The 26676-nt window shown below is 45.4% G+C and overlaps 1 protein-coding gene across 4 annotated transcripts in view; it reads left to right on the top strand.

Annotated features, from left to right (window-relative positions):
• Positions 1–3050: 3050 nt before the first annotated feature.
• CFDP1 (craniofacial development protein 1) overlaps positions 3051–26676 on the top strand; it is a 156875-nt gene continuing 133249 nt past the window's right edge. For all 4 annotated transcript variants that reach the window (XM_033219040.1, XM_033219038.1, XM_033219039.1 and 1 more), the window contains exon 1: positions 3051–3285. In XM_033219040.1, the coding sequence (XP_033074931.1) occupies positions 3222–3285 (64 nt within the window). In that variant the 5' untranslated portion in view covers positions 3051–3221. The remainder of the gene's footprint in view (positions 3286–26676) is intronic.

Raw genomic sequence — 26676 nt, 5'->3', positions numbered from 1 at the left:
GACATGATCTCGGCTCACTGCAACCTCTGACTCCCAGGTTCAAATGATTCTCCTGCTTCAGTCTCCCTGGTAGCTGGGATTACAGGCGCCTGCCACCACGCCCAACTAATTTTTGTATTTTTAGTAGAGACAGGGTTTCACCATGTTGGCCAGGATGGTCTTGAACTCCTGACCTTGTGATCTGCCCACCTCAGCCTCCCAAAGTGCTGTGATTACAGGTGTGAGCCACCACACCCGGCCTGTACTACCTTTTCATTGTCACACACAGAGTATACACATATAGTATGCATATAAACAGCATAACACACCGTACAGTTCCCACAGTAAACATGTACACTACTTTGCACACATACTGTATACCCTACAGTACAGCAGTACAAATAAAGTGAAAAAGATGGAGCATCCTAAGTTTTATAAAAATATCAACTAAAATCTTATGGTTGATGGAGCTGCACAATGTGGTTAAACCTCTCGACCTTGGCTTGTGCCACAGAAACCAGGGGAGGGGTGAGTGAAATTTATTCTGCAGAAGAGGAAGAGGGTGGCAGGTGAAACACTGGCATTTCTACCTTAGGAGTCGGCTCTTGACACCTGTTGAAGGAGTGGGCAATCTTCTCTCCCAAACTGGCTTGGGAAATTGCATTAACCTTGCCTGCTTGGCTTTTCTGCCTGAAATCTTGAAGCATCTCGGTGTAAGGGGCAAACGCAGTGGAGGCCAGGCGCTTACATTTGAGGCTTCAATAAAGCATAGGGTCACACTCTTCCATGTCGATAAAAGTTTTTTCCAAGGCAGAACTCCATTCCAGTATTTTGGCTGCTGTGAGAGGGACAATTCTGGAGGTCTCCGGCGGACTTTCATGGCCATCCTCTTTATCAACTCCAATGCTTTGTTTTGCCATCTCATCCAGGTCTTCGTTGGTTCCACTGCCTTCTCTGCCAAACTCTCCTCCGTATCTCCTTCCTTCATGTCATCAAAGCCCTCTCCACTTATCTGCTGTGCCATAAGCATTGTGTCTCTGACACTGTTCTTTATATTTTCCGTAACACCTTAAAAGCCTTCAAAATTCTCCACGCAGTCTGGCCAAACATTTTCCCAACAGTTATTGACAGTAGCCTGACCAGTGCTCCCAGGCTGTGCCGACATAATCAATAACGTTGAGTATAGTGACCGACTTCCAATAGTCCAGCATGGCGGTTTCCTTGTTGGTCCTGAGAGCCTCACAGGCCTTCGTATAAAGCTCCCTTGTGTAGTGTGCCTTGAACGCTTTTATTATGCCCTGACTGAGGGGTTGAATGACAGACTTAGTGTTTGGGGGCATAAAAAGAACTATGTTGGGTTGTGCATTTTCAAGTTCTTTGCAGCAATGGATTGTCGCTTTATCCAAAATTAATAAAACCTTGAAGGCACCGGGCGCGGATTACAGGTTCATGCCTGTAATCCCAGCACTTTGGGAGGCCAAGGTGGGCGGATCACGAGGTCAGGAGATCGAGACCATCCTGGCTAACACGGTGAAACCCCGTCTGTACTGAAAATACAAAAATTACCCAGGCATGCTGGTGGGCGCCTGTAGTTCCAGCTACTCGGGAGGCTGAGGCAGGAGAATGGTGTGAACCCGGGAGGCGGAGCTTGCAGTGAGCCGAGATCGCGCCGCTGCATTCCATCCAGCCTGGGTGACAGAGCGAAACTCCGTTAAAAACAAACAAACAAACAAAACCTTGAAGGCAAGGTTTCTGCCCTGGAGATAGTGTTGAACTTCTGGGATGAAGCAGCTGTGGAACCAATCGGACATCATCCACACTTTTCTGTTCCAACTCCAGTGGACTGGCAGATGGTTCCCGTATTTCCCGTTAAGTGCTTGTGGATTTGGGGTTCTGTACACCATTAGGGGTTTGCACTTAAAGTCGCCCTTGGCATTGGCGCACAATAACAAGGGTGTATGATCCTGGCATGATTTAAAGCCAGGGGCTTTGGAGGCCGTTTGCATTATGTAGATTCGTTTGTCAACATCCTTGTAAAATAAGCCAGTCTCATCCTCATTGAAAACCTGCTCTTCCACATAACCCTTTTCCTATATAACACTTAGCAAGTATTTTTAAAATTCTTCCGCAGCCTTCTGATCTGCAGAACTCGCCTCACCAGCAAGTTTAACATTTTTCACCCGTATCGCCTTTTGAAACGCGCGAACCAGCCAGCACTCGCCGAGAAAGGTTTAGCATTTCTCTGACCCTGGGTAACGTGACCATAGATATCTTTGGCTTTCAGCCTCACAACAGTGCTGTCCACTACGTTTTTTTTTTAATCGGTCGACATCTCATGAATCCACAAATTTAGCCGCGTTTCCATCTTTTCCATAGCTTCATCACGCACGATGTAGGTCACTTCAGCACTATCCGGAGCGGCCTCACGGTCAGATCGGTGAATTTCCTTTTCCTTTTTCTTGATGTACCGGATTGTCGACTCGTTAACATTGCGCTCATTGCCAACAGCACAGTAACTCATTCCTGATCGGAGCTTATCCAACACGCGGACTTTCTCCGTAAGGCACGTCACTGTCTTCCTTTCGCTTAGGAACACCGGCCAGAGCTTCAGCACTACGCTTGGGGGCCATTTTAAACAGCAAAAGCACCCACAAAAAGCAGAAAAAAAAAGTGTCAGTAAACAGACTGCGGAAAGGACTCTTTGTTTACAGCACGGGAGGTGCAATTAGAAGGCGGGGCTTCTGCCTAGTTCAAACCTCAGCTGGGAACCTGTACCTCCGCCAACTCCAAATTTTCACCCTCTGCGCATGCCCGGGAAGAACCCCAGAAAATACCGTGATGATTGATTTTAGGGTTATAAATACATTTTAGCAAATAAGTGAATTTGACATTACGAACTAATGATTAATGAAGGTCACCTGTATTTCCACAGATATGTAATTTTAAGCAGATTTAGTAAATGAAGGCGGCGAGGCAGCGCCGAAGACTACAAGTCCCAGCATGCACCACGTCCGGGCGGGTTCGGGCTCCCAGTGAGGGCCTCAGGGACGCCAGCCCGCAGGCATCGGCCGGAAGTGTCGTAAGGAAACCACGTAGTACTTTTTGCGCATGTGCAAAGCGCTGTCGGGGCCGCCCTAGCTGCCGTCGTCGCTGCCGGGGCTCTATGGTCTCTCCCTAGAGCTTTGCCGTTGGCGGCAGCTGCTGCGGTCCTGCGAGTTTGACCGGCATCGAGCGGCAGCACCATGGAGGAATTCGACTCCGAAGACTTCTCCACGTCGGAGGAGGACGAGGACTACGTGCCGTCGGGTGAGCGATTCCGCCTGAGGCGAGAAGGGGATTGCCCCGCCCCTCGCCTCACGTGAGGCGCGCTCTGCCCCCACGGGCGTCGACCCCGTGGCCCAGGTGGTCCCGGGGGCGCCCGTTCTCGAGCGTCCGCTCCCTCAGGCCCCTCATTCTCGGCCGCCCCGGCCCGAGGCGTGTGCGCGTGGCGGTTCCGTGCCGCCCTCCCCGTGGGCCAGCTCCGGCCGCCGCCCCCTCTTGCAGCGCGGGAACCGGCACATGAACACGGCCCTGTCCCTAGGGATGCTCGTCGGTCAGCCCCGAACGACACCGCTGCTTCGGAAGTCGGGGAGGCAGTCCGAGCAGTGGAGGTTTTCTTCAGCCCTGGCCCGGGAGAGCTGGTGGCCACCACCCCGTCCTAGATAGAGCTGTCTGCTCTCCGCCTGATTGTTAGAAAGTTCCCCCTGTGATGCTTTTTGCCTTACTGTGACGTCCACCCATGCTCTTCTCTCAGAACTTTCTTTTCTTAGGGATCTCAACCCGAACGGGGCGACAATGAATCTTAACTGAAGAAACCTACCTGTTACCCCTTCTTGGTCTGCCCCAGACATACCCATCTCATTGAAAGTATCTTCACCCATTCAGATCCTCAGTTGAAAGACTCAACAAACCAGAAACAAACAGACTAACAAAACCCAACCCAAGAGTCGTCCCTGTTCTCTTTGTTTAATTTCGTTCTGTTCTGTTTTATTTAGTTTTTAAAGACAGGGTCTTGCTGTTGACCAGGCTGGAGTGCAGTGACGCGATCTTGGCTCACTGCAACCTCAGACTCCTGGGCTCAAGCGATCCTCGCGTCTCAGCCTCTGGAGTAGCTGGGACTACAGGTGCAGGCTGCCACGCTCGGCTAATTTTTTGAAGTTTTTCTTTTTGTAGAAATGGCATCTTGCTATGTTGTCCAGCTAGTCTCGAAGTCCTGGGCTCAAGTGATCCTCCCACCTCGGCCACCCAAAGTGTTGGGATTACAGGCTTGAGACACCGCGCCCCGGCTTGTGAAGTAGTTCTTTTTTTTGAGACGGAGTCTTGCTCTGTCGCCCAGGCTGCAGTGCAGTGGCCGGATCTCAGCTTACTGCAAGCTCCGCCTCCCAGGTTTACGCCATTCTCCTGCCTCAGCCTCCCTAGTAGCTGGGACTACAGGCGCCCGCCACCTCGCCCGGCTAGTTTTTTGTATTTTTTAGTAGAGACGGGGTTTCACCGTGTTAGCCAGGATGGTCTCGATCTCTTGACCTCATGATCCGCCCGTCTCGGCCTCCCAAAGTGCTGGGATTACAGGCTTGAGCCACTGCGCCTGGCCGTATTTCTAAAAGGCACGTTGAAAACTAGCCATTCCATGCCTGGCGCGGTGGCTCACGCCTATAATCCCAGCACTTTGGGAGGCCGAGGCGGGCGGATCACGAGGTCAAGAGATCGAGAGCATCCTGGACAACATGGTAAGTTTACCCCGTGTGTACCAAAAACACAAAAATTAGCTGGGCGTCGTGGTGGCAGGCGCCTGTAGTCCCAGCTTCTCAGGAGGCTGGGGCAGGAGAATCGCTTGAACCCGAGGGGCGGAGTTGCAGTGAGCCGAGATCACGCCACTGCACTACAGCCTGGGTGACATGACACGGTGAGACTCTATCTCAAAAAAAAAAAAAAAAAAAACAGCTATGCATTCCCATCACCCCTCATCCCTATTTAATTTAATATTCCTCAGGAGAAACTTCTTTCCACTTTGTGAATTTGGTGTTGTACTATTGTGGTCTATTGATTTAACCCATGTATAGTAGGTATCATTTTTATTCCTCCTGACCTCCTTCCCCTCACCCCTAACACACCCACAGGCTTCCACCTTTGGGGCCTCCCCAACTCCCTAGTCTGCCATTGTACCTGTGTTCAATTTTGGTTAGATCAGTATTCAGTGTTTTTTTTTTTTTTCTTTTTCTTTTTTCTTTTTTTTTTTTTGAGATAGTGTCTCTCTGTTGCTCAGGCGGGAGTGCAGTGGCGCACTCTCTGCTTAATGCAACCTCCACCTCGCCAGTTAAGCAGTTCTGCTTCAGCTTCCTAAGTAGCCGGGCTTACAGGTGCCCGCCAGGACACCCGACTGATTTTTTATTTTTATTTTTTTTGAGACAAGAGTCTCTCTCTGTCTCCCAGGCCAAGTGCAGTGGCGGGATCTCGTCTCACTGCAAACTCTGCCTCCCGGGTTCACGCCATTCTCCTGCTTCAGCCACCCGAGTAGCAGGGAATACAGGCGCCCGCCAGCACACCCGACTGATTTTTTTGTTTGTTTGTTTGTTTGTTTGTTTTGAGACAGAGTCTCGCTCTGTCACCCAGGCTGGAGTGCAGTGGCCGGATCTCGGCTCACTGCAAGCTCTGCCTCCCGAGTTTACGCCATTCTCCTGCCTCAGCCTCCCGAGTAGCTGGGACTACAGGCACCTGCCACCTCGCCCGGCTAGTTTTTTGTATTTTCTGGTAGAGACGGGGTTTCACTGTGTTAGCCAGGATGGTCTCGATCTCCTGACCTCGTGATCCGCCTGTCTCGGCCTCCCAAAGTGCTGGGATTACAGGCTTGAGCCACCGCGCCCGGCTGATTTTTTTGTATTTTTAGTAGAGGCGGGTTTCACCATGTTGGACAGGCTTCATTCAAACTCCTGACCTCAAGTGATCTGCCCACCTCGGCCTCCCTAAGTGCTGGGATTACAGGCGTGAGCCACCGCGCCAGGCCCAGTGTTTTTTTTTTCTAATGACAGTGTGAATAAACATCCTGTTACAGCTGAACCGTATGTTATACAGATTACTTTTCCTGCACTTCTTGTTTTCTCTGGTGCTAATAATTGCCATTTTTTGTTGTTACGTAGCTGTCTATGTACTTACTGCCGTAAACCAAAAATAATTTCTAAGGCCCCCCAACCATCTGAATGGGCTTCCTCCTTAGCCAGGGCTCTTAACATTAACCTCAGAGGCTGTTTTGGGCCATAATGGGAAGTGAGGGCTGAACCTGCCTCTTTTTTTTTTTTTTTTTTTTTTTTTTTTGAGACGGAGTCTTGCTCTGTCGCCCGGGCTGGACTGCAGTGGCCGGATCTCAGCTCACTGCAAGCTCCGCCTCCCGGGTTCACGCCATTCTCCTGCCTCAGCCTCCCGAGTAGCTGGGACTACAGGCGCCCCCCACCTCTCCCGGCTCGTTTTTTTTTTGTATTTTTTAGTAGAGACGGGGTTTCACCATGTTAGCCAGGATGGTCTTGATCTCCTGACCTCGTGATCCGCCCGTCTCAGCCTCCCAAAGTGCTGGGATTACAGGCTTGAGCCACCGCGCCCGGCATGAACCTGCCTCTTTATACATCTCGAACATTAACATCGACACAGACTTTAAGGCTGATAAGAAACATTTTGCAACCTATTCTCTCTGAAGCCTGCCAGCTAAAAGCTTCATCTGTATGATAAAACTCTGTTCTCAGCCGAGCAGTGGCTCAAGCCTATAATCCCATCACTTAGGTAGGCACAGGCTGGTGGATCATTTGAGGTCAGGAGTTCAAGACCAGCCTGGCCAACGTGGTGTAACCCCGTGTCTACTGAAAATATAAAAATTTGCCAGGTGTAGTGACAGGCGCCTGTAATCCTAGCTACTGGGGAGGCCGAGGCACGAGAATCTCTTGAACCCAACAGGCGGGAGTTGCAGTGAGCCAAGATGGTGCTTCTGCACTCCAGCCTGGGTAACACAGTGAGACTGTATTTTTAAAAAAAAAGTGGCCTAGTGCGGTGGCTCACACCTTTAATCCCAGCACTTTGGGAGGCTGAGGTGGTTGGATTGCCTGAGGTCAGGAGTTTGAGACCAGTCTAGCCAACATAGTGAAACCCCGTCTCAACTAAAGATATAAAAAAATTAGCCGGGTATGGTGTCATGCGCCTGTAATCCCAGCTACTTGGGAGGGGAAGGGGAATTGCTGGAACCAGCGGGGTGGGGGTTGCAGGGAGGTGAGACTGCACCACTGCACTCCATCCTGGGCAACAGAGTGAAACTCTGTCTCGAAAACAACAATAACAACAACAACAACTCTCCACAACCTCCATCTTAACCCAGATATTCTTTTCTGTTTAGACAAACTCAACCTGTTGCCAACAAAAAAATGTTTAAATTTACCTATAGCCTGGAAGCACTCCCACCCCTAGTTGTTCCGTCTTAATGGACCAAACCACTGTATTTCTCAAATGTATTTGATTGATGTCTCATGCCTCCCTAAAATGTATAAAACCAAGCTGCACCCCTACCACCTTGGGCACATGCTCTCGGGACCTCTGGAGGGCTGTGTCACGGGCCATGGTTACTCATATTTGGCTCAGAATAAGTCTCTTAATATATTTTACAGAGTTTGACTCTTTTCGTCAAACTCTACTAATTTGACTCTAAACTTTCAGAATTGTCTAAATCATCTCCCAAAATATTTACATTCATTAGATTTTCACTTTAATCTTTTGAAACAGTCTTTGCCTTCTGGCCTCCACTTTGTCTTGGTTACCTTGTATGAGTGCTCCGGTGTATTTATTTATTTATTTAGAGATGGAGTCTTGCTCTTTTTGCCCAGGCTGGAGTGCAGTAGCGTGATCTCGGCTCACTGCAACCTCCACCTCCCGGGTTCGAGCGATTCTCTTGCCTTAGCCTCCCAAGTAGCGGGATACAGGTGCCCGCCACCACACGTGGCTAATTTTTGTGTTTTTAGTAGAGACAGGGTTTCACCATGTTGGCCAGGCTGGTCTTGAACTCCTGACCTCAAGTGATCTGCCCTCCTTAGCCTCCCAAAGTGCTGGGATTACAGGCGTGAGCCACCATGCCTGGTCAGGAACATTTTTCTGAGACCTTGAATGTCTAAAAGTAACCATGCCTCTCAGGCTTGATTGATTGTTTAGTACAGAATTCTAGGCTGGAAATAATTTTCCATCAGAACTTTAAAGGTGTTGCTTCATTACTTTCTAGATTCCCATGTTGCTGTTAATAAATGTTTTATTACTGATTTCTGCTCAATGTATAAGATCTGTTTGTCTCTGGAAGCTGGTAGAATATTCTCTTTATTCCCATTTTCTTTTTTCTTTGTTTTTTTTTTTTTTTTTTTTTTTTGAGGCGGAGTCTCGCTCTGTCGCCCGGACTGGAGTGCAGTGGCCAGATCTCAGCTCACTGCAAGCTCCGTCTCCCAGGTTTACGCCATTCTCCTGCCTCAGCCTCCTGAGTAGCTGGGTCTACAGGCGCCCGCCACCTCGCCCGGCTAGTTTTTTTTTTTTGTATTTTTAGTAGAGACGGGGTTTCACCGTGTTAGCCAGGATGGTCTCGATCTCCTGACCTCGTGATCCGCCCGTCTCGGCCTCCCAAAGTGCTGGGATTACAGGCTTGAGCCACCGCACCCGGCCTTTTCTTTGTTTTTTGAGATGAACACTGGCTCTGTTGTCCAGGCTAGAGTGCAGTGGCAGCATCTAGGCTTCCTGCAACCTGCACCTCCCAGGTTTAAGCGACTCTCCTGCCTCAGCCTCCCGAGTGGCAGGGACTACAAGTGCATGCCACCATGTCTGGCTAATTTTTGTATTTTTGTAGTAGTGATAGGGTTTCACCATGTTAGCCAGCCTGGTCTCGAACTCCTGACCTCAGATGATTGATCCGCCTGCCTCGGCCTCCCAGAGTACTGGGATTACAGGCGTGAGCCTCTATGCCTGGCCTGTTCCCATTTTCTAATATATCACCATGATATATCTTGGTATGAGTGTTTTCAGCCATTTTGCCGAGCCTTCTGAGAACTTTTTTTCCTAGAATTTTTTTTCCTTTTCCTTTCTTTCCTCTCTCTTTTTCTTTTCTTTTCTTTTCTTTCCTTCCTTTTCTTTTTTTTTTCTTTCTGTCTCTGTCTCTCTCTCCGCCCTTCTTTTTCTCTCTTATTTTATTTTATATATTTATTTTTGAGACAGAATATAGCTCTGTCACCCAGGCTGGAGTGCAGTGGCACGATCTTGGCTCACTGAAACTTTCATCTTCCGGATTCAAGCGATTCCCCTGCCTCAGCCTCTGGAGTAGCTGGGATTACAGGCGTGCACCACCACACCTGGCTAATTTTTTTTTTTTTTTGTATTTTAGTGGAGACGGGGCTTCACCTTGTTGGTCAAGATGGTCTCGATGTCCTAACCTCGTGATCCACCTGCCTCGCCCTCCCAAAGTGCTGGGATTACAGGTGTGAGCCACCAAGCCCAGCCAACTTTGAGTATTTTTATAGCATTATGTTCTTTCTTCTTTTGGAAATGCAGTATCAGCATTTCACATAACAATTTTTAACTTACATACAATAAAATGTACTGTTTTCAATGTAATGTTCTCTGATTTTTGTCAAACGCCTAGAATTGTGTAACCACCACCAAAATGAACAGTTTCAAGCCTCCAACCCTCTAAAAAAAAAATTCCCTCTGCTACTGTTTGTGGTGGAACAACTCTCCCTCACCCCTGGCCTCAGCCATTAGCAACCGCTGGTCTGTTTTCCATCTTTATAGTTTTGCCTTTTTCAGAATATAATCTAAATGGAACCATAACAGTAGGTAGCTTTTTGTGTCTGGCTTTTCCGTTTAGCATAATGCATTTGAGATTCACCTGTGTTGTTGCACACGTCAATATTAGCTCCTTCTGCTGTTGTGTGGTAGTCCATTATATGAATATACCACAGTTTATTCTGTATTTGAGGGACACTGGGTTGTTTCCTGTTTTTTTTTTTATGATTACAAGTAAAGTTGTTTATAAATATTTACACACAGCTTTTTCTGTGAACATGGATTTTCATTTCACTTGGGTCAATATCTATGAGTGGGATTACTGGGTTTTGTAGTATGTGTATGTTTAACTTTACAAGAAAGTGCTAAAATTTTTGTGGTGTGATTACTGTTGGCAACATGTTTGAGAGTTCGAGTAGCATCTCTCGAACTCTTGAAGTGCTTCATCCTCAATAGCACTTGGGGTGGTCAGGTTTTTTGTTTTTTTTTTTTTTCTAGCTAATTTCGGGCCAGGTGCAGTGCCTCACGCCTGTAATCCCAGCACTTTGGGAGGCCGAGGGGGGGTGGTCACAGGGTCAGGAGTCGAGACCAGCCTGGCCAGTATGTTGAAACCCCGTCTTTACTAAAAAATACAAAGAATTAGCTGGGCGTGGTGGTGTGCGCCTGTAGTCTCAGCTACTCGGGAGGCTGAGGAAGGAGACTCACTCGAACCCAGGAGGCGGAGGTTGCAATGAGCCAAGATCGCGCCACTGCACTCCAGCCTGGGCAAGAGAGCGAGACACTGTCTTGGAAAAAAAAAAAGAAGAAAAAAATTAGCTAGTTTTTCCTTTAGTTTGCATTTCCCTAAGGATGTTGATTCTCTTTTCATATGCCTATTTGCCATCATTTTATCTTCTTTGGTGATGTGTCTTTTGAATTATTTGTTCATTTAAAACATTGGGTTGTTTTCAGTTTTGGAATGATATATTCTGGATATAGTCCTTTGTCAGATATTTGTTTTGTTTTGAGACAGAGTCTCACTGTTCCCCAGGCTGGAGTACAGTGGCATAATCTTGGCTCACCACATCCTCTATCTCCCAGGTTCAAGTGATTCTCTTGCCTCAGCCTCCCGAGTAGCTGGGATTACAGGTGCTTGCCACCACACCCAGCTAATTTTTGTATTTTTATTTATTTATTTATTTATTTATTTTTGAGACGGAGTCTCGCTCTGTCGTCCAGGCTGGAGTGCAGTGGCCGGATCTCAGCTCACCACAAGCTCTGCCTCCCAGGTTTACGCCATTATCCTGCCTCAGCCTCCCGAGTAACTGGGACTACAGGCGCCCGCCACCTCACCAGGCTAGTTTTTTGTGTTTTTTAGTATAGACGGGGTTTCGCTGTGTTAGCCAGAATGGTCTCGATCTCCTGACCTCGTGATCCGCCCACCTTGGCCTCCCAAAGTGCTGGGATTACAGGCTTGAGCCACCGCGCCCGGCCAATTTTTGTATTTTTAGTAGAGACAGGGTTTCACCATGTTTGTCAGGCTGGTCTCAAACTCCCAACCTCAAGTGATCCAACCGCCTTGGCCTCCCAAAGTGCTGTGAGTACAGATGTGAGCCACCGCGGCTGGCTGCTTTGTCAGATATTTGTTTTGCAGTGTTTTGTCTCTGTGCTTGTCTTTTCATTCTTTTAACAGTGTTTGCAGAGCAAGTTTTGTTAGTGGTTTTTTGGAAACAGAGTCTTGCTCTCTTGCCCAGGCTGGAGTGCAGTGGCATGATTTCAGCTCACTGCAACCTTTACTTCCTGGGCTCAAGCAATTTTCCTGCCTCAGCCTCTGTAGTAGCTGGGACTACAGGCATGAGCCACCATGCCTGGCCTGCAGAGCAAAAATTTTAAACTTTGATAAAATCCAGTTTGTCAGATTTTTCTGTTATGGACTGTGCTTTCGGAATCATGTCTTAGAACTCCTTTTTGCCTAACTGTATTTTCTTATGTAAAAGTTATATAGTTTTACTTTTTTATTTATTTTTTGAGACGGAATTTTGCTCTTGTTGCCCAGGCTGGAATGCAATGGCGTGATTTTGGCTCACTGCAACCTCTGCCTCCTGAGTTCAAGCGATTCTTCTGCCTCAGCCTCCTGAGTAGCTGGGATTGCAGGCATGTGCCACCGCGCCTGGCCACCATATACATTGTAGAATCACTTTGTTCATCTTTCCAAAAAGTATCCTACTTGGATTTTGTTTGGAATTCCATTGAATTTGTAGACCGTTTAGGGAAGAATTGACAGTTTAACCATCTTACATTTTACACTATGAATACAGTATGTATCTTTTTTTTTTTGTCTAAAAAGTTTTTATTTCTAGTTGTTTGTAACTAGTATATGGAAATACAATACAGGTTCTGCATACTAATCTTGTATTCTGCAACCTTGCTAAACTCATTTACCAGTTCTGGAGGTTTTCGTAGATTCTGGGATTTTCCACACAGACAGTGATGTCAAATGTGAATAGAAACAGTTTCATTTCTTCCTTTCCAATATGTTTACTTTTTATATTTATTTTGCTTGCCTTGTTATACTTTATACTTGCAGTATGATGTTGAATAGGAGTTGTGAGAGGGGACATCTTTGCCTTTTTCCCAATATTAACGGGGAAAAGAAATCTGTTTTACACTGGATGTGGTGTTAGCAATAGGTTTTTCACAGATGGCGTGTGTGTCTGTCTGCCTGCCGTTTTAAGCGCTTTAGCATTGAGTGACTTATTACTAACTCAGTCACCTAACACTATGTGGTATGTGCCAATTGTGCTCTGCATTTTACTGATGAAAAAACTGAGGCACAAAGTCTAAGCAAATTGCTGGAATTCATCCAGTTAGATAGTAACTGAGCTGGAATGTTAACCTTGGCAGTCTGCATATATTGTCCCTCAGGATTCCTTATCATGTTAAATAAGTTCCCCTCTGTTCCCCATTTTCAGAGAGGTGAATTTTGTCAGATGCTTTTTCTCTATCTATTGATTTAATTACGTGTGGTTTTCCTTTTTTGTGTCTGTTAATATGGTGGATTATAATGATTGATTTTCAAATTTCTGACAGACTTATTTCTGGGAGACAGCTCACTTGGTTAGGATATATTTATACATAGCTGGATTTGGTTTGCTAATGTAGTCAGCCTTCTGTATCTGTGGTTTCCACAGCCATGGATTCAACCGACTGCAGGTAGAAAGTATTTGGAAAAAAGCTGGCTGCAGTTGCTCACCCCTGTAATCCCAGCGCTTTCGGGGGCCAAGGAGTGTGGATCACTTGAAGCCAGGAGTTAAAGACAAACCTGGCCAACATGGTGAAACCTACTTTCTACTAAAAATACAAAAATTAGTCCCAGCTACTGGGCTGAGGCACGAGAATCGCTTGATTACCCAGACTGGAGTGCAGTGGTACAATCACAGTTCACTGCAGCCTAAAACTCCTGGGCTCAAGTGATCCTCCCACCTCAGCCTCCCGAGTACCTAGGACTACCAATGCACACCATCATACTCATCTAATTTTTTATTTTTTGTAGAGATGAGGTCTCTTACCATGTTGTCCAGGCTGGTCTCAAACATCTGGCTTTGAGCCATCTTCCTGCCTTAGCCTCCCAAAGTGCTGGGATTACAGGTGTAAGAAAAACATGGATTTGTTTGTTTTTAAAAGAAACAGGGTTTTGCTCTGTCACCCAGGCTGGAGAACAGTGTCAAGATTACAGCTCGGTGAAGCCTTGAACTCCTGGCCTCGAGCGATCCTCCTGCCTTAACCGCCGAAAACGTGTTTTTTTTTTTTATTCACAGTTTTAAGACTCTCTAAGAGGATGGGTGTGGTGGCTCAGACTTGTAATCCCAGCACTTTGGGAGGCTGAGGTGGGTGGATCACTTGAGGCCAGGAGTTCAAGACTAGTCTCACCAACATAGCGAAACCCCGTCTCTACCAAAAATACAAAAATTAGTTGGGAGTGGTGGTGCATACCTGTAGTCTCAGCTATTGGTGAGACTGAGGCAGGAGAATCACTCAAACCCGGGAGGATCGTAGTGAGCCAAGATCGTTCCACTGCACTCCAGCTTGGGTAACAGAGCGAGACTCCGTCTCAAAAAAAAAAAAAATAGGCCGGGCGCAGTGGCTCATGCCTGTAATCCCAGCACTTTGGGAGGCCAAGGTGAGTGGATCATGAGGTTAAGAGATCGAAACCATCCTGGCCAACATGGTGAAACCCCGTCTCTACTAAAAGTACAAAAAATTAGCTGAGCATGGTGGCAAGTACCTGTAATCCCAACTGCTTGGGAGGCTGAGGCAGGAGAATTGCTTGAACCAGGGAGGCGGAGGTTGCAGTGACCTGAGATCACACCGTTGCATTCCAGCCTGGGTAAAAAGAGCGAAACTCCGTCTCAAAAAAAAAAAAAAAAAAAGAAAATATTTGGGAAAAAAAATGGGTGGTTATATCTGTAGTGAATGTGTACAAACTTGTCCTTGTCATTACTTCCTAAACAATGCAGTATAACAGCTATTCATATAGCACTTATATTAGGTGTTGTAAGTAATCTAGAGATGACTTAAAGTATGCTAGATTATATGTAAATATGACGTCATTTTATATCAGGGACTTGAACATCTGTGGGTTTTGATTTGGGGTGGGGGAGATCTTGGAACCAATTCCCCAGAAATGTGGAGGGACAGCTGTATTTTGTTGAGGATTTTTACATCTATGTTTATGAGGGATTTTGATTGTAGTTTTTTGGTAATTTCCTTGTGTGGTTTTAGTATCAGATAATGCAAGCCTCATAAAATGAAGAAATACAGTCTTTGTTTCTTCTAGGGTGATTTTTTATTCACCCTGTATGCTTGTTTAGGGTTTTATTTTGTAAGAGGCTTTCTCAGATTTATAGTGATTCTTAGCTGGTTTGGCTCATATTTACGCTTGGGGCACTAAAAAGGTGATTGGAAGTGCTGAGTCTTTGGATAAGATTTGTTCCTTTTGTGCCTACATTGTCTACAGGGATGTTATTCTGCTTCTTACTGTCTTTTTTTCCCTCATAGTAACTGCATGGAATTTGATCTTGAGTTTTTGGGGGGTTTTGTGTGTATAATTTAAAATTTGCTTATCTCTTACTGTTGCAGGACTTTTCCATAGTTTAGCTAAAAACGGAGTCCTTGTCTCACAGCCACGATAATTTAGGCTCGCAGATAATTTGAAGCGTGAGTAAAACAGGGTTTTATTGGGTGACAAGGGAAAAAAGGGGGAACAGGGACTCTGCGAGGCTAGAGTTCCTGCTGTGGCGCTTCCTGCCTCCCAGCTTTGAATCCCAGGTTCCACACAGGAAGAAGAGGGGCCAGGCTCCTTCCCGCTACAAAGAGCAGGAACCTCTGTGGCTCCACCCCAGGGTGCATTCCTCCCAGTCTGCTGGCTGGCTGGAGATTCTCCCGGAACCCCCTCCCACATGGCTGTCTCACTATTAATGAGATTAAGCATCTTTTTACATGTTTAAGATCCAGACCCATGTGCATCTACTTGTCTGAACTGTCTACAACATTTGCCTGTTTTTATGATGAAAACAGGCAAAAGTTTTCAAAAATAGTGCAGAGCTTTGTACAAAATTAGAAAATGCAGTTAAATATAAAAATAATTACAGTTGAACTACCTAGAGACCATCAGTGTCAATCTCTTAGCGAATACTCACTCTGATTTTCTTTGTACACCTAGGTGTAGATATTTGTATTTTTTCCTCAGCCTGCAATTGTGTTTACTTACATCACTTTTCAACCTGCTCTTTTCAGTGTACAGTCTCTACCCATTTATTTTAGTAAATGTTTTATCTTACATACAGATCATACTCAAATTTTCCAAAATAGTTATAGCTTGTGTGTTCAAATCACAGTTGAGTTCAAGACTACACATATTATCCAGTTGTTCCATCCTTGAGTCTCTTTTAATCTAGCATACTCCCCTGTCTATAATGACATAGATTGCTGAAAAAGATCAAGCCATACGTCCTGCAGCATGTTTCACCTCTTGGATTTGTCTGGTTATTCCCTTATGGCATTGTTTTAGTTGTTCCTTTGTTCCTTTAGTTCTCTATAAATCTGAAGTTAGATCTAAATGCTCGATGGGTTCCAATGAAATATTTTGGCTAGAATGCATTATCAATGGATGTCTGATGTTTGGATAGCATCAGAAGACATAATATCAGGTTGATAACTATAGTGGTGACTACTAAATCAGGGTGATGACGGTCTGATCCCTATGTTGTATACTTGTTTTTTCCTTTGGAACTTTTAGAACTGGAAAGTATTCCATGTGACAGTATACTTAATGGTTAAAACTTAAATTGCTTTTTAATTTTTTCTTTTTTTAGATGGAGGTCTCACTGTGTTGTTCAGTCTGGACTCAAATTCCTGAGCTCAAGAGAGCCTCTCAGGCAGCTGAGACTACCTGTTACCTGAAAGGGGGTCCAGATCCAGACCCCAAGAGAGGGTTCTTAGATCTTGAACAAGAAAGAATTCGAGGGAAATCCATACAGAAAAGTAAACAAGTTTATTAAGAAAGTAGAGGAATAAAGAATGTCTACTCCATAGACAGAGCAGACCCAAGGGCTGCTGGTTGTCCATTTTTATGGTTATTTCTTGATTATATGCTAAACAAGGGGTGGCTTATTCATGCCTCCCCTTTTCAGCCCATTTAGAGTAACTTCATGACATTGCCATGGCATTTGTAAGCTGTCATGGTGCTGGTTTTGGTGGGTTTTAGCCGGCTTCTTTTTTTTTTTTTTTTTTTTTTTTTAGAGGGAGGAGAATGCTGGAATTTATTATCTCCTTATACGTGTGTTAAACACATCCCAGAGCAACTTAATAAGGCAAAAGTTCTCCCCATTCACAGATGAGCAAATTGAGGATTAAAGAAGATTATGCTTTCTCCATGGTTCCAAGCTAAATCTGAAATTCTAAACCTGTCTCTCTGGACTCCAAAGCCAGTCTTATTCTAACACTGTTCCTTCCTGACTGGTTCCTTTTTTTTTTTTTTTTTTATTATACTTTAAGTTCTAGGGTACATGTGCATGACGTTTATATCATGTATAACTCCCCAATGCAATCCCTCCCTCCTCCCCCCTCCCCATGATAGGCCCCAGTGTGTGATGTTCCCCTTCCCGAGTCAAGTGATCTCATTGTTCAGTTCCCACCTATGAGTGAGAACATGCGGTGTTTGGTTTTCTCTTCTTGTGATAGTTTGCTAAGAATGATGGTTTCCAGCTGCATCCATGTCCCTACAAAGGACACAAACTCATCCTTTTTTATGGCTGCATAGTATTCCATGGTGTATATGTGCCACATTTTCTTAATCCAGTCTGTCACAGATGGACATTTGTGTTGATTCCAAGTCTTTGCTATTGTGAATAGTGCCGCAATAAACATACGTGTGCATGTGTCTTTGTAGTAGAATAATTTATAATCCTTTGGGTATATACCCAGTAGTGGGATGGCTGGGTCATATGGTACATCTAGTTCTAGATCCTTGAGGAATCGCCATAGTGTTTTCCATAATGGTTGAACTAGTTTACAATCCCACCAACAGTGTAAAAGTGTTCCTATTTCTCCACATCCTCTCCAACAGCTATTGTTTCCTGACTTCTTAATGATTGCCATTCTAACTGGTGTGATATGGTATCTCATTGTGGTTTTGATTTGCATTTCTCTGATTAGCCGGCTTCTTTACAGCAGGCTGTTATATCAGCAAGGTCTTTATGACCTGTATCTTGTGCCAACCTTCTAGCTTACCCTATGACTTAGAATGCCTTAACCTCCTGGGAATGCATCCCAGCAGGTTTCAACCTCATTTTATCCAGTCGCTATTCAGGATAGAGTTGCTCTGGTTCACACACCTCTGGCACACCCAGCTTCTTAAATTGCTTTTTGACATCACTTGATAACCCTTGCCTAAACTACTACTGTCATTAGAGTTTGAGAAGTGATGTTTTTCTAATTCTGTGTTCTTCTATATTTATTAGTTGACATTTTTCTGTAAAGTGTAGCTTTCCTTAATCAATTGGAACAGTATAAATGTTTAATTCTTTTCCCTTAATTACAATTTTCAAAATAGGTAGTAATTTTAAATAGCAATCTAAAATGGTACAATTTTTTTTTTTCTGTCTTTTAATATCATGAGGGGCTCACAGATTTTTTTTTTTTGAGATGGAGTCTCGCTCTGTCGCCCAGGCTGGAGTGCAGTGGCGCGATCTCGGCTCACTGCAAGCTCTGCCTACAGGGTTCACGCCATTCTTCTGCCTCAGCATCCCGAGTAGCTGGGACTACAGGCGCCCGCCACCTCGCCCGGCTAGTTTTTTTGTATTTTTTAGTAGAGACGGGGTTTCACTGTGTTAACCAGGATGGTCTCGATCTCCTGACCTCATGATCCGCCCGTCTCGGCCCCCCAAAGTGCTGGGATTACAGGCGTGAGCCACCGCGCCTGGCCTATGGCTCACAGATTTTTATTGATTCAGTGTGTTTTCATTTTCTAACAATTACCTGGTTGAATGTTCAAGTTTTCACTGCTTTGGCCAGTAGGAGCTCTTTCAAGCTGGATCCTGTATCCTTTTAATTTGATCTTTTTTATTATTATTTATTTTTTATGAGTCAGCATCTTGCTTACTGTAGCCTTCAGTTACTGGGCTCAAGTGATCCTCCTGCCTCAGGCTCCCCAATAGATGGGAACTACAGGTGTGTGCCACTATGCCTGGCTAATTTTTTAAAAATCTTCTGTAGAAACAGGCTCTTCCTCTGTTGCCCAGCCTGGTCTCGAACTCATGGGCTCAAGCATTCCCCCGCCCCATACTCACCTTGGCCTCCTAAAGTTGTGAGATTACAGGCGTGAGCCACTGCACCTGGCCTTGATCTATTATTTTTAAATAGCTTCCTGGCTTTCTGGCACAGAAAAATGTCTGGTTTTACCTTGTGCTTTCTTTGCCTCAGACCTGAAATGAGTTTTTTTTCCTCAGGGAGCCTTTCTGTGGTAAATGGCCTCAACTTTGAACTTCAGAGATGCTTGATGTTACCAGAATGATGTAGTTTGTATGCCGTTTGTCTAGTGGACAAAACTAGGAAATACTTATCTTAAAAAGGGTTCGAGTTCATATTGATAGTTTTAATTCTTTTTTTTTTTTTTTTTTTTTTTTGAGATGGAGTTTCACTCTTGTTATCCAGGCTGGAGTGCAATGATGTGTCTCAGCTCATTGCAACCTCTGTCTCCCAGGTTCAAGTGATGTTCCTGCCTCAGCACCCCCCCCACCCAGTAGCTGGAATTACAAGCATGTATCACCACACCCAGCTAATTGTGTATTTGTAGTAGAGATGGGGTTTCACGATGTTGGCCAGGCTGGTCTTGAATTCCTGACCTCAGACCATCTGCCAGCCTTGGCCTCCCGAAGTGCTGGGATTACAGGCGTGAACCACCATGCCCAGCCTTTAATTTAACATCTGCGTTTTCACTTATTTAATTTTGTTTATTTTTGAGATGGAGTCTTGCTCTGTTGCCCAGGTTGGAGTGCAGTGGTGTGATCTAGACCCACTGCAACCTCCGTCTCATGGGTTCAAGCAGTTCTCTTGCCTCAGCCTCCTGAGTAGCTGGGATTACAGGTGTGCACCACCATGCCTGGTAATTTTTTTTTTTTTTTTTGAGATGGAGTTTCGCTCTTGTTGCCCAGGCTAGAGTGCAATGGCGTAATCTCAGCTTGCCGCCACCTCCATCTCCTAGGTTCAAGCGATTCTCCTACCTCAGCCTTCCAAGTAGCTGAGATTACAGACACGCCACCACGTCCAGCTAATTTTTTTTTTTTCCTTGTATTTTTAGTAGAGATGGGGTTTCACCATGCTGACCAGGCTGGTCTTGAACTCCTGACCTTGTGATCCGCCTGCCTATGCCTCCCAAAGTACTGGGATTACAGGCATGAGCCACTGTAATTTTTGTATTTTTAGTAGAGATGGGGTTTTGCCATGTTGGCCAGGCTGGTCTAGAACTCCTGACCTCAAGTGATCCACCCACCTCAGCCTCCCAAAGTGCTGGGATTACAGGCGTGAGCCACCGCTCCTGGCCAATTTCTTTGATTTTATAATTGTGTCATTTCTCTTATTCTGAAGATCTAGATTCTTAACATGATTGATTACTTGCTTTAACCTATGATATAAAGGAAATAGTTTCAAAATACCAACATTGATGTTACTACACAGAGTAGAACATTTTTTTGTCTTTGGAATGCATCTTGATGAAGATGTATAGTCGGAATACTGTTTTTAAAGTCCTGGGAATCTTTTGTTTATGTGGTTATTTTATCATTTTGGTATACAGTTATGTTTATTTATTCAAACTTTTGAATTTAAGGGATTTTCAAAGTTCTGTAGAGAGATAAACATAGTGAACTCTTGCTTCTACTCTGTTTTATCTTGACCCTTATAAGGAGCTGTTTTCATTAGTTTCTTGTTTATCCTTCTAGTGTCACTTTTTCCGTATATAAACAAACATAAGCATATTCTTAATTCCCCCTTTTTCCTCATCCAAAGCTGGCATATTTCATACACTGTTCTTTTGCTTTTCCTCTCCTTTTTTTTCTCTTTAACTTAAGAGTATATCGGGCCGGGCGCGGTGGCTCAAGCCTGTAATCCCAGCACTTTGGGAGGCCGAGACGGGCGGATCACGAGGTCAGGAGATCGAGACCATCCTGGCTAACATGGTGAAACCCCGTCTCTACTAAAAATACAAAAAACTAGCCGGGCGAGGTGGCGGGCGCCTGTGGTCCCAGCTACTCGGGAGGCTGAGGCAGGAGAATGGCGTAAACCCGGGAGGCGGAGCTTGCAGTGAGCTGAGATCCGGCCACTGCACTCCAGACCGGGCGACAGAGCAAGACTCCGTCTCAAAAAAAAAAAAAAAAAAAAAAAAAAAAAAAAAAAAAAAAAAAAGAGTATATCTTGGAGGTAAATACATAGAAATTCTACACATTGCATTGTAATGACTATGTGGTATTCCATTCTTTAGATGGACCATAGTCTCTTCAGCCAGTCACTTACTGTGAGACAACTTGAGCTGTTTCTAATTTTTTGTTATTACAAACAGTGCTGAGTGAATAACCTATTATATATTCTGGGATAAAAGTGGGACTGCTGGATAAAAAGGTAAATACATTTGTGTTTCTTTGTATTTTGGGGTGGTTTTTGTTTTTGTTTTTGTTTTTGAGACAGGGTCTCATTCTGTCACCCAGGCTGGAATGCAGTAGCATGTTCATGGCTCACTTCAGCCTTGACCTCCTGGGTTCAAGTGATCCTCCGTTCAGCCTCCCAAGTAGTGGGAACCAGAGGGGTGCCCACCGTGCCTGGCTAATGTTTAAAAATTTTTTCCATCCTGGCTAACACGGTGAAACCCCATCTCTACTTAAAAATACAAAAAACTAGCCGGGCGACGAGACGGGCGCCTGTAGTCCCAGCTACTCGGGAGGCTGAGGCAGGAGAATGGCGTAAACCCGGGAGGCGGAGCTTGCAGTGAGCTGAGATCCGGCCACTGCACTCCAGCCTGGGTGGCAGAGCGAGACTCCGTCTCAAAAAAAAAAAAAAAAAAAAAAAAATTTTTTTTTTGTAGTTACGGGGTCTCACGGTGTTGCCCAGCCTGGTCTCAAACTGCTGGGCTCAAGCAATCCTTCCACCTCAGCCTCCCAGAGTGTTGGAATTACAGGCATGAGCCATTGTGCCTGGCCCTGAGTTATTTATTTTTATTTATTTATTTATTTATATTTTGAGACAGGGTTTCATTTTGTCACCCAGGCTGGAGTAGAGTGATGAAAACGTGGCTCACTGCTACCTCAGCCTCCCGGGCTTAATCAGTCCTTCCACTTCAGCCTTCCAGGTAGCTGGAACTACAGGCACAGTTCAGCAGGCCTGGGTAATTTTTGTATTTTTTGTGGAGACAGGGTTTCACCATGTTGCCCTGGCTGGTCTCCAACTCCGGAGCTCAAGAAATCCTCCTATCTTGGCCTCACAAAGTGCTGGGATTACAGGCATGAGCCACTTTGCCCAGCTCTGAGCTTTCCTTATATTTACAAAAATCTGAAATACATATATATTTAATATATATATATGGCAGAGTATCACATGTACAGTTTAAAGAATACTAATCAAATGATACTTATGTACCCACCACCCAGTTTAATAACTAGAATATTTGTACCATTGACATTGACATGTGCCTTGCTTTTCCTTTTTTTTTGAGATGGGGTCTTACTCTGTCGCCCAGGCTGGGGTGCAGTGGTGCGATCTTGGCTCACTGCAAGCTCCGCCTCCCAGGTTCATGCCATTCTCCTGCCTCAGCCACCCGAGTAGCTGGGACTACAGGTGTCCACCACCATGCCCAGCTAATTTTTTGTATTTTTTAGTAGAGACAGGGTTTCATCATGTTAGCCAGGATGGTCTCGATCTCCTGACCTCGTGATCCGCCTGCCTCGGCCTCCCAAAGTGCTGGGATTACAGGCATAAGCCTCCGTGCCCGGCTGCCTTGGTTTTCTTTATAGATTTACGACCTACCTAAATACAGTTTCAAAATATGAGTAGCAAGCAAAACTAGCTATGTAAGGAAAGGGTAGTAGTGCTGGGTATCTTAGTATTTAGCCTTAGTATTTATGTTGGTCGCTTAATATTCCTGATTTCCTTAAAGTACCTATATGTCCTCCAGCTATGCTTGGCATTCCGTAATCCACACTCCTCCAGGATACAACCTTCAGATTTTGCTTGGGGGTTGGGTGCTAGGGGTGGGTGCTGTGGTAGAACTAGTTGCCCATCGCTTAGACCTGTGTAGAGCCAATTGCCTCTCTTACAGCTTTCCCCTGGTTTGGGGGAACTCACCTTTACCTCTGGTCCCAGTGCCTTTTGAGGATTTTGCGTTGCATGTCAACTTAGGCTTTTTCTTTCCCTAAGTCTGCAAGCAATTGCTGCTTACTCTCCAGGTTCTGGAAATGTGTTGCTGTTGTCTCCTTACCATTTCTTACCAGTATTGTAGGTTTACATGTTTCTTTTTTTTTTTTTTTTTGAGGCAGAGTCTCGCTCTGTCGCCCGGACTGGAGTGCAGTGGCCGGATCTCAGCTCACTGCAAGCTCCACCTCCCGGGTTCACGCCATTCTCCTGCCTCAGCCTCCGAGCAGCTGGGACTACAGGCGCCCGCCACCTCGCCCGCCTAGTTTTTGTATTTTTAGTAGAGACGGGGTTTCACCGTGTTAGCCAGGATGGTCTCGATCTCCTGACCTCGTGATCCGCCCGTCTCGGCCTCCCAAAGTGCTGGGATTACAGGCTTGAGCCACCGCGCCCGGCCTGGTTTACATGTTTCAAAAGTCCTTTTGTGCTGCTGATTTTTTTTTTTTTTTTTTTTTTAAGACAGAATCTCACTCTGTTGCCCAGGCTGGAGTGCAGTGGTGCCATCTTGGCTTACTGCACACTCTGCTTCCTGGGTTCAAGCAATTCTCCTGCCTCAGCCTCCTGAGTTGCTGGGATTACAGGAACACGCCACCATGCCTGGCCAATTTTTTGTATTTTTGGTAGAGATGGAATTTCAGCATGTTGCCCAGGCTGGTGTTGAACTCCTGACCTCAAGTGATCCGCTCTCCTTGGATTCCCAAAGTGCTGGGATTACAGGTATGAGCCACTGTGCCCAGCCTTGTGCTGATGATTTTACTTGAGGTTCAGGAGGAAGTAAAATTAACATTTGTGTGTTCAGACTGCTGTCTTAACCAGGAACTCACTGCTCTCTTCATGAAACACTGTCACTTAGTCCTTGGTGTTTGGGATACCAAACAGAATTCCATTTTGGATATTGATTGTTTCCACCTCAGCCCCAAATGCTTATTCTCCAGATTTTCACACAGCTGGCTCCTTCTGATCGCTTTTAAAAAAATTTTAATTTATGGCCGGGCGCGGTGGCTCAAGCCTGTAATCCCAGCACTTTGGGAGGCCGAGGTCAGGAGATCAAGACCATCCTGGATAACACGGTGAAACCCCGTCTCTACTAAAAAAAAAAATACAAAAAACTAGCCGGGCGAGGTGGCAGGCGGCTGTAGTCCCAGCTACTCGGGAGGCTGAGGCAGGAGAATGGCGTGAACCCGGGAGGCGGAGCTTGCAGTGAGCTGAGATCCGGCCACTGCACTCCAGCCTGGGCAAGAGAGCGAGACTCCTTCTCAAAAAGAAAAAAAAAAAAAAATTTAATTTATGTATTTATGTTTTTGAGACAGGATCTTGCTTTGTTACCCAGACTGGAGTTCAGTGGTGTGATCTTTTTTTTTTTTTTTTTTTTTTTTTTTTTTTGAGACGGAGTCTCGCTCTGTCACCCAGGCTGGAGTGCAGTGGCCGGGTCTCAGCTCACTGCAAGCTCCGCCTCCCAGGTTCACGCCATTCTCCTGCCTCAGCCTCCCGAGTAGCTGGGACTACAGGCGCCCGCCACCTCGCCCGGCTAGTTTTTTGTATTTTTTAGTAGAGACGGGGTTTCACCATGTTAGCCAGGATGGTCTCGATCTCTTGACCTTGTGATCCGCCCGTCTCGGCCTCCCAAAGTGCTGGGATTACAGGCTTGAGCCACCGCGCCCGGCCCAGTGGTGTGATCTTGACTCATTCCAGCCTTGACCTCCCAGGCTCAAGTGATCTTTCTACCTCAGCCTCCTGAGTAGCTTAGACTAGCCCAGCTAATTTTTGTAGTTTTTGTAGAGAGAGGGTTTCATAGTTGGCCAGGCTGGTCTTGAACTCCTGGGCTCAGGTGAACCACCTGCCTCGGCCTACCAAAAGGCTGAGATTATAGGCGTGAGCCACTGGTCTATCTTTTTTTTAATCTCTTTTATCATTGCTTTAGTTTTCACGAGCTTTTTTATTTGTTTTGTTGTTTTTCTGAATTATTTTAAATGTCTTATTTTTATTCCATGGACACCACAGTTTCTCTTATCTCTTTGAGGATAGTAATTACAAAGCCTTTTTCCTTAAGTTTTTAGTCTGTCCTCCTCCCCAGCCCCTCTTTCTGCGCTAATTTTGTTTCCTCTGAATTCCTTTCTGTTTATCTTGAATCTTGCCTTTCATGTTGGAGGCTTTTCTCAAGTGTTTGGTGGTCCTTGGTACATTATGAGTGAAGTATTTAAAAGTTGATTGTAGGACATGTGTGGTGGCTTATGTCTGTAATCCCAGCACTTTGGGAGGCCAAGGCGGGCGGATCACCTGAGGTCAGGAGTTCCAGACCAGCCTGGCCAACATGGTAAAACCCCATCTCTACTAAAAATATAAAAATCAGCTGGATGTGGTGGTGCACTCCTGTTATCTCAGCCGCTCAGGAGGCCAAGACAGGAGAATCACTTGAACCTGGGAGACAGAGGTTGCGGTGAGCCGAGATCTCGCCACTGCACTCCAGCCTGGGTGAGAGAGCGTCTCAATAAATAAATAAATAAAGCTGATTGGATGTACAGGAGTATCAAAACAGTACTGTTTGTAATGACTCCAAACTGGAAACAACCTAGTTGTGCATCAACAGGAGAATGAATAAACAGATGGTGGTATAGTCATACAATGAAATACTATTTACTATTTAGGAGTGAGAATGAATAAACTACAGCTACATTGCAACAATGTGGATGACTTTCACAAACAAAATGTTGAATAAAAGAAGCCAGACACAGAAGAGTACACACTGCAGGCTCCTGTTGAAAGTTCAAAAGCAGGCAAAACTAAGCCGTGACGTTAGAAGTCAGGATATTGGTTCCCTTTGAGGGTAGATTAGTGATTAGTGAGTGGAAGGGAGCACAGGGGGCCTTCTGGGGTGCTGGTAATGTTCAGTTCCTCAAGCTGGGGCCCTGGTTATGCAAGCGTGTTCACTGTGTGTCATTCCATTGAACTGCATATTAGATTTATGTGTTTTTTGGTGTGTACACTTCAAATGAAAGTTTATATGAAGTAAAAGAGGAAAAAAGTAGTGGAATCTCTGTGTGGGCGGGGCAGGTTTATTGACTGGTACCACAGCATGTGGTCAGACATCCAAGCAACACTCTTTTGTTGGGGACCCTTGAATGTCAGTGTCTGAAGATGGGACATGGGTGTTTTTGTTCTTTCTGCTATGTTTAACTGGAAGTCTTTAGGTTTCCTTTTAAACCTCTTTTATTGAGAAGACAAAGTGTTTTTTAAATTAGATTTGAAAGATACCCAAGATGAAGTAGTACATCTTGTTTGAGAAACACATTAGTAGAATTGGAATTTCTGTTCATTCACTCATTCATTCAGCGAATACTTAAACTCAAGTTGAACAGGGTTTATGTCCTCTTGGAGTATATAGAGCGTAGCAGAAATTACCAACATTAAATACAAGTGGGATGAGTTATGGAGCAGAAATAGAGACTGCCATGCAAGCCTAGGGTAGAAGAACATAGGGTAGTCTTCAGGGGCAGAGAAGACTTCCCCAAGGAAATGATGTTTTCGTTAGGTGAAGAATGGAAGAATAGGGGAAAATTCACTTTTTTTTTTTTGAGGCGAGTCTTGCTCTGTCCCCCTGGCTGGAGTGCAGTGGCGCAATCTTGGCTCACTGCAAGCTCCGCCTCCCGGATTCACGCCATTCTCCTGCCTCAGCCACCCGAGTGGCTGGGACTACAGGCGCGCGCCACCGTGCCCGGCTAGTTTTTTGTATTTTTAGTAGAGACGGGGTTTCACCGTGGTCTCGATCTCCTGACCTTGTAATCCGCCAGCCTCGGCGTCCCAAAGTGCTGGGATTACAGGTGTGAGCCACCTCGCCCGGCGGAAAATTCACTTTTTCTTAATGAAAATGTCTTGGTGTGAAAGCTTGTATTAATGAAAGTGTCTCATCTTGATGTGAAAACCTTTATTCCTGTCTGA

Source organism: Trachypithecus francoisi, unplaced genomic scaffold (genome assembly GCF_009764315.1).
Source record: "Trachypithecus francoisi isolate TF-2019V2 unplaced genomic scaffold, Tfra_2.0 Lachesis_group10, whole genome shotgun sequence".
NCBI classification, from domain to species: Eukaryota; Metazoa; Chordata; class Mammalia; order Primates; family Cercopithecidae; genus Trachypithecus; species Trachypithecus francoisi.
The sequence above is the reverse complement of the archived record's forward strand: the minus strand, read 5'-3'. Positions and strand labels throughout refer to the sequence as shown.